This window comes from Anoplophora glabripennis, unplaced genomic scaffold, assembly GCF_000390285.2.
Source record: "Anoplophora glabripennis isolate ALB-LARVAE unplaced genomic scaffold, Agla_2.0 scaffold104, whole genome shotgun sequence".
NCBI classification, from domain to species: domain Eukaryota; kingdom Metazoa; phylum Arthropoda; class Insecta; order Coleoptera; family Cerambycidae; genus Anoplophora; species Anoplophora glabripennis.
The window spans coordinates 74,105-88,460 of record NW_019416210.1 but is presented as its reverse complement, the minus strand read 5'-3'; the positions used below and the strand labels follow the sequence as shown (position 1 = coordinate 88,460).

Below are 14,356 nucleotides of genomic sequence, written 5' to 3'. Positions count from 1 at the left end.
TAAAACGTTAGTTATTAGCATTGTTTAAATATTCTATAATTAAAACAATGTTAGTCAACGATTTGTATTGATACCAGTGTAACAGTCATAAGATAGAATTTGAAAACTAAAGAGTGAATAATAATTGATGACTTCTCCATATTTTTTTCTAAATCTTCTAATTTCTGTAATCTTATTTAAGTATTCAATAATTATACAAGTTTTTCATACTGATATATTAAGGAATGTTTTCAATATCTGACAACACAGCATTGTTTACTTCTGACCGATAATTATGATGCCGAAATATATTCCTAGATATATTTCTGGTTGCCTATAGAAAAAGCTGCAAGTTTCCTTTATATCTCACGTAAGTTTCACGGACACTAGCGATCAAATATTTGTATTTTTGTCAAAACTTTAGATAGAGCACAAATCCTAAATAAACTTGTTATTTAATTTGTATTAAATACATAGCGAACGCAGCAACTATAACTTAATTTTTGGAAGGAAGACCTTGAGTTAAATTTTAAAAAGACTAACTTGCCATTTAATATAAGTATACTAATATATATGTACATGTATTCAGTTACAAAATTTTGTATTTAGTTGCATTTGCAATATTACCGAAAAACTGACGTTCGTGAGAAGGATTTTCATTTAGATTTTTAAAAAAATAGAAATATTAGTTCGGCTCGTGGATTGCGAACATTAACGCACCCTGTACATGTGTGTTCCAAGAAGCTTTGTGGTGACGACAGCCTCGCGTGACGGTCCCTAAATTGTTAAATCCCTTCTTATTCCACACGTTCGACTTTACACCCACAATTAGACACGTCATACAGAAAAGTTTTTTTAAATAATACTTCCGCACAACCACTTATACTCCGAATACCATTCATTCCGAAACTTCCGAACGCACACATTGTCTTTCGACTTCCCCTTTTTTCCATATCGAGAGAATAAGGCACAGGCAATTTTGCTTAATAGAATAGAGCAATTAATTATGTTAAGAAGATTACATAAATATCGCATGAGTGAAATATTACGACGCGTTTTCATTGATTCTAGCTCATAACGATATCCAAGAGATCTAGTTGTATATTAGATACCATATTATGGAACATACTCCATTTTAGATCTTACGGGGGAATAAAATAAGATTTTAAATGTACGGATATCTGTAAAATCTCTACAATTGCGGTAAATTAAACCATAAGTACGGGACGTACTCGACACAACATTATTAATGTGATCGATGAAAGTGAGTCTACTGTCAAAAGTTATGTCTAATCCTTAAACAATTCAACATGGCTAAGGATGTATCCATCAATGTCATAATCATAGTTAGTTTTACGAGTGAAGAACATTACCTTACATTTGAAGTTGTTAAGAGATAAACAATTTAATTCACACCATGGCGACATACGATTCATCAGAGCTGTAGACGGACTCAGTCTGTAAGGGAATTTATTACGGAGAATAATTTAACATCATCTGCGAACATCAGTTTCTCACATGAAAAAATATCGGAAGATCATTAATAAATAGCAAGAACAAAAGCGGCCAAATTAGAGCCTTAGGGCACCCATGAAGATGGAAAAAATGCTTGAGAGGAAAAGTTTTGAAACCTGACCACAGGTTGTCTATTTGCTAAACATGATTGTAAAAGCCTGATTAACGAATATGAAAAATTAAATCCTTGTAACTTTGCCAGTAAGATTTATATGACCGAAGGCTTTTTGGAAATCGATAAATATTACGTCAACTTGCCCTATGGTACTAAAATTCTAAAAGTCCGGTGGATTGAAGGCCAGCGGTCTCCTTACTTAAATCTTATAGGGACATTTAAATTGTCTATCATAGGTACTGGAGCAAAACCGTCGTATAAAATTCGATGTTATCATTTTGGCTCATCAAATGACTAAATTGATGTACATATCAGGATTCCTTAAGTTGGGAGATTTTATGCACCGTTCCTATTGGTTTTAGGTACGTATCTTAGCGATATAGTCTTCAAAACACGTTATAGATTGAAAATAGGAAAAAATTGGAAGTATGTTTTCGTGGTCTGAATGATTGTTTTTCAAAATTTTGTGGGCACCATCTGAAAAGGCTTCCCGAACCCCGAAAGTATAAAGTCTAGTAGGTTTGATTTGAGGGGTGCAATGCAATGGTGCCCGTGGTTCAAAGATATCTCTTCGAAAATTTGATTTTGAGCGTTAATGGCTTGAATTAAAAAAGGCTGGAAGATCTTCTTTTTCTTAGAAATGGCACAGGAACATCTATAGGCACTTTTCTGTATCTGTCATAAAAGTAGGTAGGGAGAAAAATTATTTCGATAAAAATGCTGTTAGGAAAAATATATTTGATTCTTTATAAGCGATAACAATACGTTTAGTAATATGCAACATAACTTTATGTTAATGTAAAAAAAATATTTAAAAATCAATTTTACAATATATTTATTTCTTTTAAATATTATTGGCATTCACAAGTTTTTTTGCTGCACTTTGGCAAAACTAGTGGTACAATGAGTAAATACTGTGTAAAAATGTTACGTTTGTATTGATAGATGCTTCGGTTTTGAAATAAAATGTCACCTGAAAATAATTGCTGACAATTTTTTTTATTTTTTCAAAGCATTAAAGATCTATATAAAAATTAAAAAAAAAATACATACTAATATTAACTAGAAATTCCCACATGCAGCATATATGCTTTCAAGCCTTATCAAGGAATATTAAAAACTGTTTTTGCGCTGAAGCTATAAAATTTTTATGAATATTGTACATGATAACCCAAACCAACGAGCGTTATTCTGGCTTAGATCGGACACATGCATAAAATACTGAGAGCAGAACAAAATAAAATTATGAAGGTGTACTCCCAAATCTTTAAAAATATGTGTGTTTCAAGCTACATATAGGAGACAACCTGACATTTGAAAAATATTTAAAATTTATTTGCTTTACACCAAACAATTGAAGAGTTAAGTGGATAAAGGAAGGAGGTAGGTAACAAAATTGTAAAACAGAAAAATCCCAATTCTTTCTATTTCAACTTTATTTGGAGGAGGAATACGTGAGTTTCGAATAATATCCCTTTCATTTTTATGTCAAAGTCGGTGCTAAGTGAAATAATGTCACTTACCGCATTTATTCGTGAAGAAAAGTCGTTTCTGAAAGAAATGATATTTGCCTTCTTTATCCACTCTTCAATTCCTATACAAGGTGTCCCGAAATTCATGCAACAAAATTTGGTCATAGATTCTTAAGACAAATTTAGGGAACCTGTATTTTTTCTTTTTGCTAACTGGTCCCCTCTTTCGTAGTTACAGCCCCCTGAAATCTACCTCTAAGAAGTCTTTTTTATATCTCAAAATCATGTTAAGGAGAATCATTAAATTTGGTGGGGTTTTATGACATGTGAAATCTCACAGTGCTACGCTTTTTGGCGAGAAACCCCCTTAAGACACTTTTTCATGGACCCCGTTGTCTTTGGAACCAGAAAAATTTGGTTGCAAATTTGATTTTTTTTTTAATAGTTAGCCATTGAATTTAGAAACTTTTTTTTCTCTTGATATTTTTTTCCTAAAACGTAATGTTTTTGAGGAAAATGGTGAATCACGATATGTATCCGATCACATTTTGACATTCTTCTCAAAAAAATTGCTTTTTACGAAAAAAGTATAAAGAGGCAACAACTTTCTAAATTTAATAGCTTTCTAGTGGACTAATAATTTTTAAGAAATTTAAATATGTTACCAAATTTTTTTAGCTCCAAAGACAAGGGGGCCCACGAACAATTGTCTTAAGGGGGTTCCCCGCCAAAAAACGTAGTACCATCAGATTCCACATGTCATAAAAACCCCCGTGAACCTAATTTACTGATTCTCGTACAACAGGGTTCCGAGATACAAAAAAAAGATTATTCTTAGGGTCGGACTTCAGGAGCTGTAACTCCGAAAGAGGGGGCCACTTTGCAAAAATAAAAAATGTTGTTGCATTAATTTCGGGACACCCTATATTTAATTGGCTCTAAAAGTGTTTACAGTCATTAACATTCGAAATAGAGGAATACACTTTTAAGTCACGATCATAGATTAATTTGTGAGAATTCAGATAAAGTGAAATATTGTTAACGAAAACAGGAATTTATGACTGAAAAATATTTTAATTTTAATCTTTTTATTCTTTCTTGACGTTTGAACTTGTCATATTTAAAATCATAAGTGTGCTTGTCGCCAATAGCAAATTCCCATAATTTTGGTAAGTGCTCAAATACCTTACTACTCAATTCTTGGATTTTATTACCTCCTAAATTCAAATTAAATAATGATTCAAGATTTTCAAAGACTTTATCGTCTATTTCAGAAATATCATTATTTTCTAGAATAAGGTAGCACAGAGATCTTAAATTCGCAAAAGCGTCTACCTCAATTTTACTAATCTGGTTGTTTCTAAGAAACAATCCCCTGATAGAAGGATTGTCGAACATACCTTTATTAATCTCTGTTAAATTGTTTCCTTCCAAAAAAATTACTGAGATAGATGTCATAACATTGAACACTTCTGTGTCTATAATTCCTATATTATTCTTGGCTAAGTGCAAGAAGCCAATAGACGCGTCTTTAAACATTTTACCTTGCAGTTCGTTTAAACTATTACGTTCAAGTTTTAAATCGTGTATTTTAGAATTTTTGAATGCTAGATCTTCTATGCGTATTATTTTATTGTTTCTCAAATTTACATCACTTGCGGTTATATTGTTAAATATACCGGTTTTGACTTCTTTTAATTTGTTGTTGGACAAAAATAGATACTTTAGTTTTGGTAGGTTTTCAAATGCACCTTCCTCTATGGTTTCTATCTGGTTATCCCTCAAATCAATCAGCTCGAGTTGTGGTAAGATATTGAAAATACCTTTTCTGATAGTCGTTAATTTATTATTACTTAAACGGATCCATCCAAGATTAAATGAGTTACTAAACATATTTCTTGGTAGATCAATCAAATTGTTTCCTTCCAAATCGATATCCCTGATAGTAGGTATGTTATTAAAAATTCTATCGATTGCTCTGAAATCATTGTTTTTCAGAGATAGTTCTTTAATATTGTTCAATATTGTGAACAATTCCGGTTCAATATGACTTATCATATTGTCATGTAAATCCAATCTAACAATAGATGCACCTTTAAACTGGTCCACTTTAATTTCCTCTAATTTATTATGGGATAAATCAAGTTTTTGTAGTGGCAAGTTCTGAAATGCTGCTTCTTCTATCTTATGAATATTATTTTTCTTCAAACTCAAAAGGTCAACCTTTAAGTTGTTAAACATACTATTCCTAATTTCTTCTATCATATTGTCATGTAAATCCAATCTAACAATAGATGCACCTTTAAACTGGTCCACTTTAATTTCCTCTAATTTATTATGGGATAAATTAAGATATTGTAGCGGCAAGTTCTGAAATGCTGCTTCTTCTATTTTTTGAATATTATTTTTCTCTAAATCCAATCTAGCAATAGATGCACCTTTAAACTGGTCCACTTTAATTTCCTCTAATTTATTATGGGATAAATCAAGATATTGTAGTGGCAAGTTCTGAAATGCTGCTTCTTCTATCTTTTGAATATTATTTTTCTTCAAAGTCAAAAAGTCAACCTTGCAGTTTTTAATCATACTGTTCCTAATTTCTTCTAATACATTATTTTCTAAACTGATGTGTTTGATTTCTGCATTGTTAAATGCATTTGCTTCTATTTCCTTCAAATTGCAAGAAACGATTTCCAGTGTACTAATACGAATCCCACTTAAACTGTTCTCGTGGAGAATTGGCAGATTTTGGGCTTGAATTTGTATTATATCGTACCCGACTTTATTGGGTAAGGTTTTTTGCAAATTACTGGACGATTTAATAAGCTTCTCAAATATTGGCTCATTAAATCGGAAACTTCCCCACCTCGGCCTTATTATTGACATGATCCCTTTTATTTTAACGTTTTTAAATGTTACAGGTTCTGTCATTGCTAACAAATTTTTCACAAACGTACGAGTATTATCCAATTCCTGAAAAATGAATATATGAACTAATAAATATTTTCCATGAGGTATCGTTACGTTTAGTAACAATTTGAGCGAAGACAGCGGTACACAACTATAGAATCAATCTCTAGATAGCGGATGATAAATTCAATATATTTTTAACGCTCTAAAGATGTTTAAAATATATGCAGCTTTCTACAAATGATAACACATCTACTTGCTAATAATATTAATTAATATAAGTTATTCCCTGATTCGTACCATGCTTCTCCTACCGCTTGGCATTTAATTAAAGCGTGCTCCTTTTGTCCGGTACGTTATTTAATTCCTAACTAATCAAAGCCGTGTCAGACAAAAAAACTCCAAATAAGGACTTTTTGTCTCAGAATTACCCTATATGGCTTAACTCTTTTTGGGACACCTTGTATATTGGAATAAAAATAGGTCCGTCTTATCCTGTTTTTAATAGGAAATAGGCAACCAGGAATATAGATAGATTTGCACCTATTTTCGTAATTGCTAATCCTTGGTTTTATTTCTTTCACATAACAAACAATTTCCTGATTTTTAAGATGAATTTCAAACAAGTTTAATTTTTATTCTACTGTCTTTCCGAATTATGAGTCACTTGCTTGCACGGATGATTCAACTATACTCATCAGTAAAATTGGAGAAATATAAGGAAACTGAAAAATTGTACTTACTTGTGTCAGAAAAATGCCCTAAATGCGCATTGCGTTGTACAAATCACGGTTTCACGAAATTACGTCTGCTGTGAATATCCAATTTGTTTACTGTTAATATCCAGTGTTGTCAGATGTCCTAGATAATTGCATGGGTATACGTTGAAGTAATATAAAATTATTTAATAAAGTAATATAAATAATATAAAACGGATATTTTTGTTCCATTTAGAATTATTGATAAAACTTTAGTTATTATCATTGTTTAAATATCGTATACCTAATTTAAACAATGTTAGTCACCAATTTGTATTGATAACAATTTTATCAGTCACAAGCTCTTAGAATTGTAAATTAAAATGTTGAATTATTTATTAATTGACTTCTTCATATTTTTTTTAATTCTTCCAAATAATTAGTGATATAGATGTCATAACATTGAACACTTCTGTGTCTATAATTGATATGTTATTCTTAGCCAAGTGCAAGAAGCTAATAGACGCGTCTTTAAACATTTTACCTTGCAGTTGGTTTAAACTGTTACATCATCTGCGATTATATTATAAATATACCGGCTTTGATTTCTTCTAATTTATTGTTGGACAAAAATAGATAGGTACTTTAGTTTGGGTAAGTTTCCAAATGCACCTTCCTTTATGGCTTCTATCTGGTTATCCCTCAAATCGATCAGCTGGAGTGGCGGTAAGATATTGAAAATACCCTTTCTGATATTCGTCAATTTATTATTCCTTAAACGGATCCATCCAAGAAGTTGACGCAATAACCCCACTCCGACATCTCCCCACTACACGCATACATTTCGGTGCTAATGGCTTATCAAATAAATCCTTTCCCATGCTAACTCAATGAAGAATTATTGAATTTGCCCGATTCTTGCACCAAAAGATGCGCAACATCAAGTTCTATATGTTAAATACAATAACTCAATTTAGGTATAAAATGAAGTTGCCCGGTTTCTGCACGGAGGTTTTCAATTATTTATTGACTTCTTCATATTTTTTTTTAATCTTTTAATTTCTGTAATGCCCTAATCTAAATTGTAATAACAATAATAATAATCTTAGTTAAATATTCAATAAGTATACAAGTTGTTCATACTGATATTCAGGAATATTTTCAATATCTGACAACACAGCATTGTTTACTTCTGACCTATCATTATGCTGCCGAAATATACTCTTAGATCTATTTCTGGTTGCCTATAGAAAAAACTGCGAGTTTCCTTTATTTCTAACTAAAGTCTCATGGACGAACAAGCAATTTTTTTTTATATTTATTATTATGGCGGTAGTAACAAGAGTTATGTCACACGTCATTTTGAGAATACACTGATTTGCTAGATTAAAACCATCACAACTTTAGATGTGCAAAAGTTAAAGCCAAATGAAACTTGTTATTTAATTTATAGTAAATCCCAGCTACGCAACAAAAAGATGTTCTAGGAAGAACTCTATTTTTGGAAGCAAGGCCTTGTGTTCAAAAGGCTCGTTCTAGACTAACTTGCCTTTAATATAAGCATAGCCTAACAATATGTACTCAGTTACAATATTTTGTATTTAAATGTTTAGCAGTTTACCCCTTTTTCACTCTAATTAGTAAATTTACAAGAAATTTAAATTTGGAGAGATATAAATTAATTAGTTTATGTTTTTAGTTTTCTATTTCCATACATTTCCAACTTCATACATCATCTTCATACAAAAAGGACGAAATGCACTGTCTAAATTCTAAAAATAAACACATTAGCAATTGTCTTGATTTATTTCGTTTGATACTTAATATACAGGATGTCCCGGAAGGAAGACACAAACCCATCTAATTGGTTAATAAGTTTGGTAAATTGTATTACGGAAAACTTAGTTAAGTAGTTTGTGGAAATATTCCGAAAATTGAATAATGTGCGCGCTTGTGGTTTGAGTGCGGCTGTGAACGATAACGCCCGATGGAGTTGGGAGAGGGAGGCTAGCCGAGTCGACAACAAGGAGCGAGAGACGTGGACTTCTTGGGAAATGTACCTTTATCTGTTGAACGAATGTGGTTCTTGCACGATGGTGCGAATCCTCACTTAGGACAAAGTGGATTCCCTAAGTTGAGAGATTTTATGGACAGTTCTGGTTGGTTTTAGGTAAGTACCTTAACGATAAAGTCGTCAAAGCATGGTATTAAGATTAAAAATAGGGAAAAATTAGAAGAATAATTGTTTTTCAACATTTCAAAGATACCTCCTCGAAAATTCAATTTTGATCGTTAAGGGGTTAAAATTTAAAAAAAATACAAATATAAGGGCTAGAAGATCTCTTTCTTCTTAGAGATGGAACAGAAACTTCTATAGGCTCTTTTCTGTATCTATCATAAAAGTTAGCAGGAAAAAAAATTGTTTAATAAAAATGATGTTAGAAACGATATATATTGATAAGCGATAACAATACATTTAGTAATATGCATACATAATTTTATGTTAATGTAAAAAAAAATTAAATATCAATATAACAATGTATTTATTTCTCTTAAATATAATTGGCATTCACCACTTGTTTGTTGGACTTTAGCAAAACTAACAGGTTTAATGAGTAAGTACTGTGTAAAAATGTTACGCCTGTAATGACAGACGTTTCGGTTTTGAATTAAAAATATAGGACATCTCCATTTCATTTTTCTCATAATATTTAGATATACCTATATTTACAAGTGAAAATGAAAATAATTATTTAAATTTATCTATAAAAAATTGACAAAAATTACTTTGACTTGCTAATATTAAGTGGAAACTTCCACGTGCAGAAAATATGTCATCAAGCGCTATGCAAGGAATTTTAAAAACTGTTTTTGCTCAGAAACTATAAAATTTTTATGAATATTGTACATGATAACCTAAACCAGTGAGCAATAATATTCTAGCTGAGATCGGAGATATGCAAAAAATACTGAAAGCAGAACAAACATTATAAGGAAATTTACAATTTTGTCTAATTACAAAACCCTATGTTTGAAGTAAATATTTAATGTGAATGACAAAGTCAAATTACTATCAAAGTAAACTTCCAAATCCTTAATAATATCTGTGTGTTTCAAGACGCTGAATAGAGTGGGTTTCTTATACACATATAGGAGACAACTTGACATTTGAAAATACTAAAAAGAATTATTTACTTTACATCAAACTTCTATATTCAATTGGATTTTAAGTCATGATCCTCGAAAGCATAAATTAAATTAATTTGTGAGGATTCAGATGAATTGAATTGTCAATAACAAAAATATGGATCTATCACTGAAAAATACATTTTATGGAATTTTAATCTTTTTATTCTTTAGTACTTTCTTGAAATTTTAACATGTCATATTTAAAATGATAAGTGTGCTTGTCGCCAATAGCAAATTCCCATAATTTTGGTAAGTGCTCAAATACCTTACTACTCAATTCTTGGATTTTATTACCTCCTAGATTCAAATTAAATAATGATTCAAGATTTTCAAAGACTTTATCGTCTATTTCAGAAATACCATTATTTTCTAGAATAAGGTAGCCCAGAGATCTTAAATTCGCAAAAGCGTCTACCTCAATTCTACTAATCTGGTTGTTTCTAAAAAACAATCCCGTGATAGAAGGTTTGTCGAACATACCTTTATTAATCTCTGTTAAATTGTTTCCTTCCAAAGAAATCATTAGGATAGATTTCATTACATTGAACACTTCCGTGTCTATAATGCCTATGTTATTCTTGGCTAACCGCAAGTAGCCAACAGACGCGTCTTTAAACATTTTACCTTGCAGTTCGTTTAAACTGTTACGGTTAAGTTTTAAATCGTATATATTAGAATTTTTGAATGCTAGATCTTCTATGTGTATTATTTTATTGTCTCTTAAATCTACATCATCCGCGGTTATATTATTAAATATACCGGCTTTGATTTCTTTTAATTTGTTGTTGGACAAAAATAGATACTTTAGTTTGGGTAGATTTTCAAATGCACCTTCCTCTATGGCTTCTATCTGGTTATCCTCCAAATCGATCAGCTGGAGTTGCGGTAAAATATTGAAAATGCCTTTTCTGATATTCGTCAACTTATTATTCCTGAAACGGACCCATCCAAGATTAAGTGAGTTACTAAACATATTTCTTGGTAGATCAGTCAAATGGTTTCCTTCCAAATCGATATCACTGAGAGTAGGTACGTCATTAAAAATTGTATCGATTGCTCTGAAATCATTGTTTTTCAGAGATAGCTCTTCTATGCTGTTCATTGTTGTGAACAATTCCGGTTCAATATGACTTATCATATTGTCATGTAAATCCAATCTAACAATAGATGCACCTTTAAACTGGTCCACTTTAATTTCCTCTAATTTATTATGGGATAAATTAAGCCATTGTAGTGGCAAATTCTGAAATGCTGCTTCTTCTATCTTTTGAATATTATTTTTCTTGAAATTCAAAAAGTCAGCCTTTAAATTGTTAAACATACTATTCCTAATTTCTTCTAAAGCATTATTATTTAAATTGATGAGCTCAATTTTTGCATTGTTAAAGGCATTTGCTTCTATATCCTTCACATTGCAAGAAATGATTTCTAGCCTTCTAAGATGAATACCACTTAAACTGTTCTCGCGGAGAATTGGCAGATTCTGATCTTGAATTTGTATTACATCGTACTCGAGTTTCTCGGGTAAACTTTCTTGCAAATTACTGGACGATTCAATAAGCTTCTCAAATACTGGAGCATCTAATTGGAAAGTTCCCCTCATCGGCATTACTGACATGATTCCTTTTATTCTAACGTCTTTAAATGTTGTAGGTTCTCCCATTGCAAATAAATTTTTCATAAACGTATTATCTAATTCCTGAAAAATAAATATATGAACGAATACATATTTTCTATGAGTTATTGCTACGTTTAGTAATAATTAAAGCAAAGACATCGGTACACAACTATAGAATCAATCTCGAGCTAGCGAATGATGAATTGGATATATTTGAATGTACTAAAATGCTTAAAATATGTACCGCTTTCCATAAATGATAACACATCTACACTTTAATACAAAATGACAAATCAGATTGCACGGAGCTGTTATCAACAAATGGTACACCAGTTGTGTATATAAAAACATATAAAAATAAATAATTAAGACATCTGTAAATAAATATTGGAAAAATATGATGCTCTTTCTGGTTACAATACACAATATCATTCTATATTGAAAAAACAAAAAGTTATCTACCTATACTATAAACAAATAGGAAATGTTAGGGTTGCAACGTGGTACAGACTTGACTCTAGGTCGGGCTCTCCTTTATGTAATTTTATTCAAACGAAAAGTGACACAAACGTTGTCTTCTTATAACTGCACTTTTTACGTTATAAGAATAAATATTTGCATAATAGTATGAAACAAAAAGGGCCACTGTCAATTTATATACTACTAGTAAAAGTTAACAAAATAATGATTTCTAACGCATAAGCGATTGTAGAAAATAATTAACAATTATTGTCCTAAGTGTTCCGCGGTTAATCGTCTCTGTCGATCGGTAAATACCTATTTGAAAAACGAACCGTTCAATATTTATCGAGGCCACAGGCCCATATCTAAAATAATTGAAGTTTCTAATATAAGTACGCTATTTTTACCAATGGTAGCGAAGCATCAACTACTTCACATTTTAGAAATCCCATTATATCCACGTCATTGTACAAGTTACATGTCTGCAGATTCGCATCGATCAATTTATTCGATACGTATCTAGCTGCACCCTAATGTCTGCCCTGTCGCTCTGGCTTGCCGGTGCACAATCCAGTTTTTTTGCTGAGGGACATTAGCCGTGCATTTCATTGTTATTTGTGTTTGTCTAAGTTTGACGCTTTGCTTTATTGAGTGTATGGCACGTGTTTTCATGGCAGTCAGCAGCATTGTGTATCGTGAGAATAGAGCGGCACACGGTTTAACCATAGATTTATCCTATTTATTCTACTACAACACTATTGCAGCTTACTAGATTACTACTGTTTATTTATGTGATTGACGCCACAAAGTTTCCGATATCTAACTGTAAATAATCCGTTATAAAATGTAATTACTGACAAAAAATCATACTAATCAGTAAAATCAAATATAAATTCTAAGTACTATAGACATATTGGGAAAATGTGCTGAACAATATTTTTTATAGTGAAAGTCCATTCTTCTGCTTTTGTCCGAAATAAACTTTTCAATTAGTTATTCATTAGTTTGGTATTTTTCGCATCGTTGATTATTCAATAGATAGTATCGCAAGCGTTGTTGGTCTGTCTTGACAATCTAATTTAAATTTTCACAATCGTTTAAAAAAATACAAAAAACCACACACATGTAACAAAATTTTACACCACACGTAAACAAATTACGTTTAATAAGAAAAAAAAGTAGTAAAAAGCTATAATTTAGTTGTGGATGGACTAAACATATCCCAAACTGCGTAGTAAATATGTGCTAATTCAACTCCGTCACTGCTGCGCGAAGGTAACCATGACCACCGTTGAAAACACTTTACAGATCTAGAGGTGGGCTACGAGGAGGTACTCGGTGGTTTTCAAATTAATTTTGCAAGTCGAGTTAAATTGACTGCACATTACAAATTTAACATTTCCATTTTAATGTGGTTCATAACCCTAATTCATTTATCTAGTAAACTAAATTTTAATACTACATTTTTTTACTATGAAAATTCCCAGCTAATTATTAAAATCTCGAACTTTGTAATCATAGATTTTTCTGTATTTTGTACCAGTTTTACTCTCTTCTTAAAGCAGAAATTTGTTGTCAATATGTTTTTTTTTATTATTTAATATACAGGGTGACCCGGTACTTGATACAAAAAAATTAAGAAAACTATCAAAATATCTTTTCAATTTGGGCACCTTCCATCTCCACACACTTCCTAAGTCTACAAATGTTATTTGTTTGTATACGAAAAAGTATTTCTGGGGTATGTCTAATATTATCACAATGCGTATTAAACAACAAAAATAAGCTGTAAGCATGTTATATCGATCACCAAATTTGCATCATGTTGAAGTTAATGGTTTAGAGAATAGAAAAATAACTTTTTAATTTTCACCTTTTGAGGGCCCGTAACTTGTTAACGAAGGCTCGAATGAAAAAAAAAATATATGAAAAAGTTTCCTAATTATATTATGATGAGTCACTTACATGCAAAGATAATTCATGCTATACCTATCCATTAGTAAAATTGGAGAAATATAAGGAAACAGAAAATGTGTACTTACTTGTGCTAGAAAACTATTTTAAATGAAACTGCGCTATACAAATCACAGTTTCAAGAAATTACGCCTTCTGCAAATTTGTTTCCTATAAATATCCGCTGTTGCCAGATGTCAGATAATTTCTTGATTGATCGGTTAAAAATAATATTTTAATTAAATTAAGTAATACGAGATATATAATATATTTTTTTTCTATTTATAATTATTGGTAGTTAAAGTAAAATATTATTTATTAGTCACCACGCGTGTACTAATAACAGCTTTATAAGTTATAAGATAGATAGGTATTTGAAAATTAAAAAGTAGAATTGAGGATTGATCTCTTTAAAATATTTTAATTTCTATAATCTTAATTAGGT

At 31.0% G+C, this 14,356-nt stretch overlaps 1 protein-coding gene across 1 annotated transcript; it reads right to left on the bottom strand.

Moving 5' to 3' along the window:
* Positions 1-3,771: 3,771 nt before the first annotated feature.
* Positions 3,772-14,033, bottom strand: LOC108904797 (protein artichoke-like). Its single transcript, XM_023454152.1, has 4 exons — positions 14,001-14,033; positions 10,045-11,577; positions 7,360-7,518; positions 3,772-6,054 (listed from the first exon to the last, which is right to left on the bottom strand). The coding sequence occupies exons 2-4, from the start codon at positions 11,557-11,559 to the stop codon at positions 4,120-4,122; spliced, it is 3,609 nt and encodes a 1,202-aa protein (XP_023309920.1). The 5' UTR covers positions 11,560-11,577; positions 14,001-14,033; the 3' UTR covers positions 3,772-4,119.
* Between the last annotated feature and the right edge of the window lie 323 nt (positions 14,034-14,356).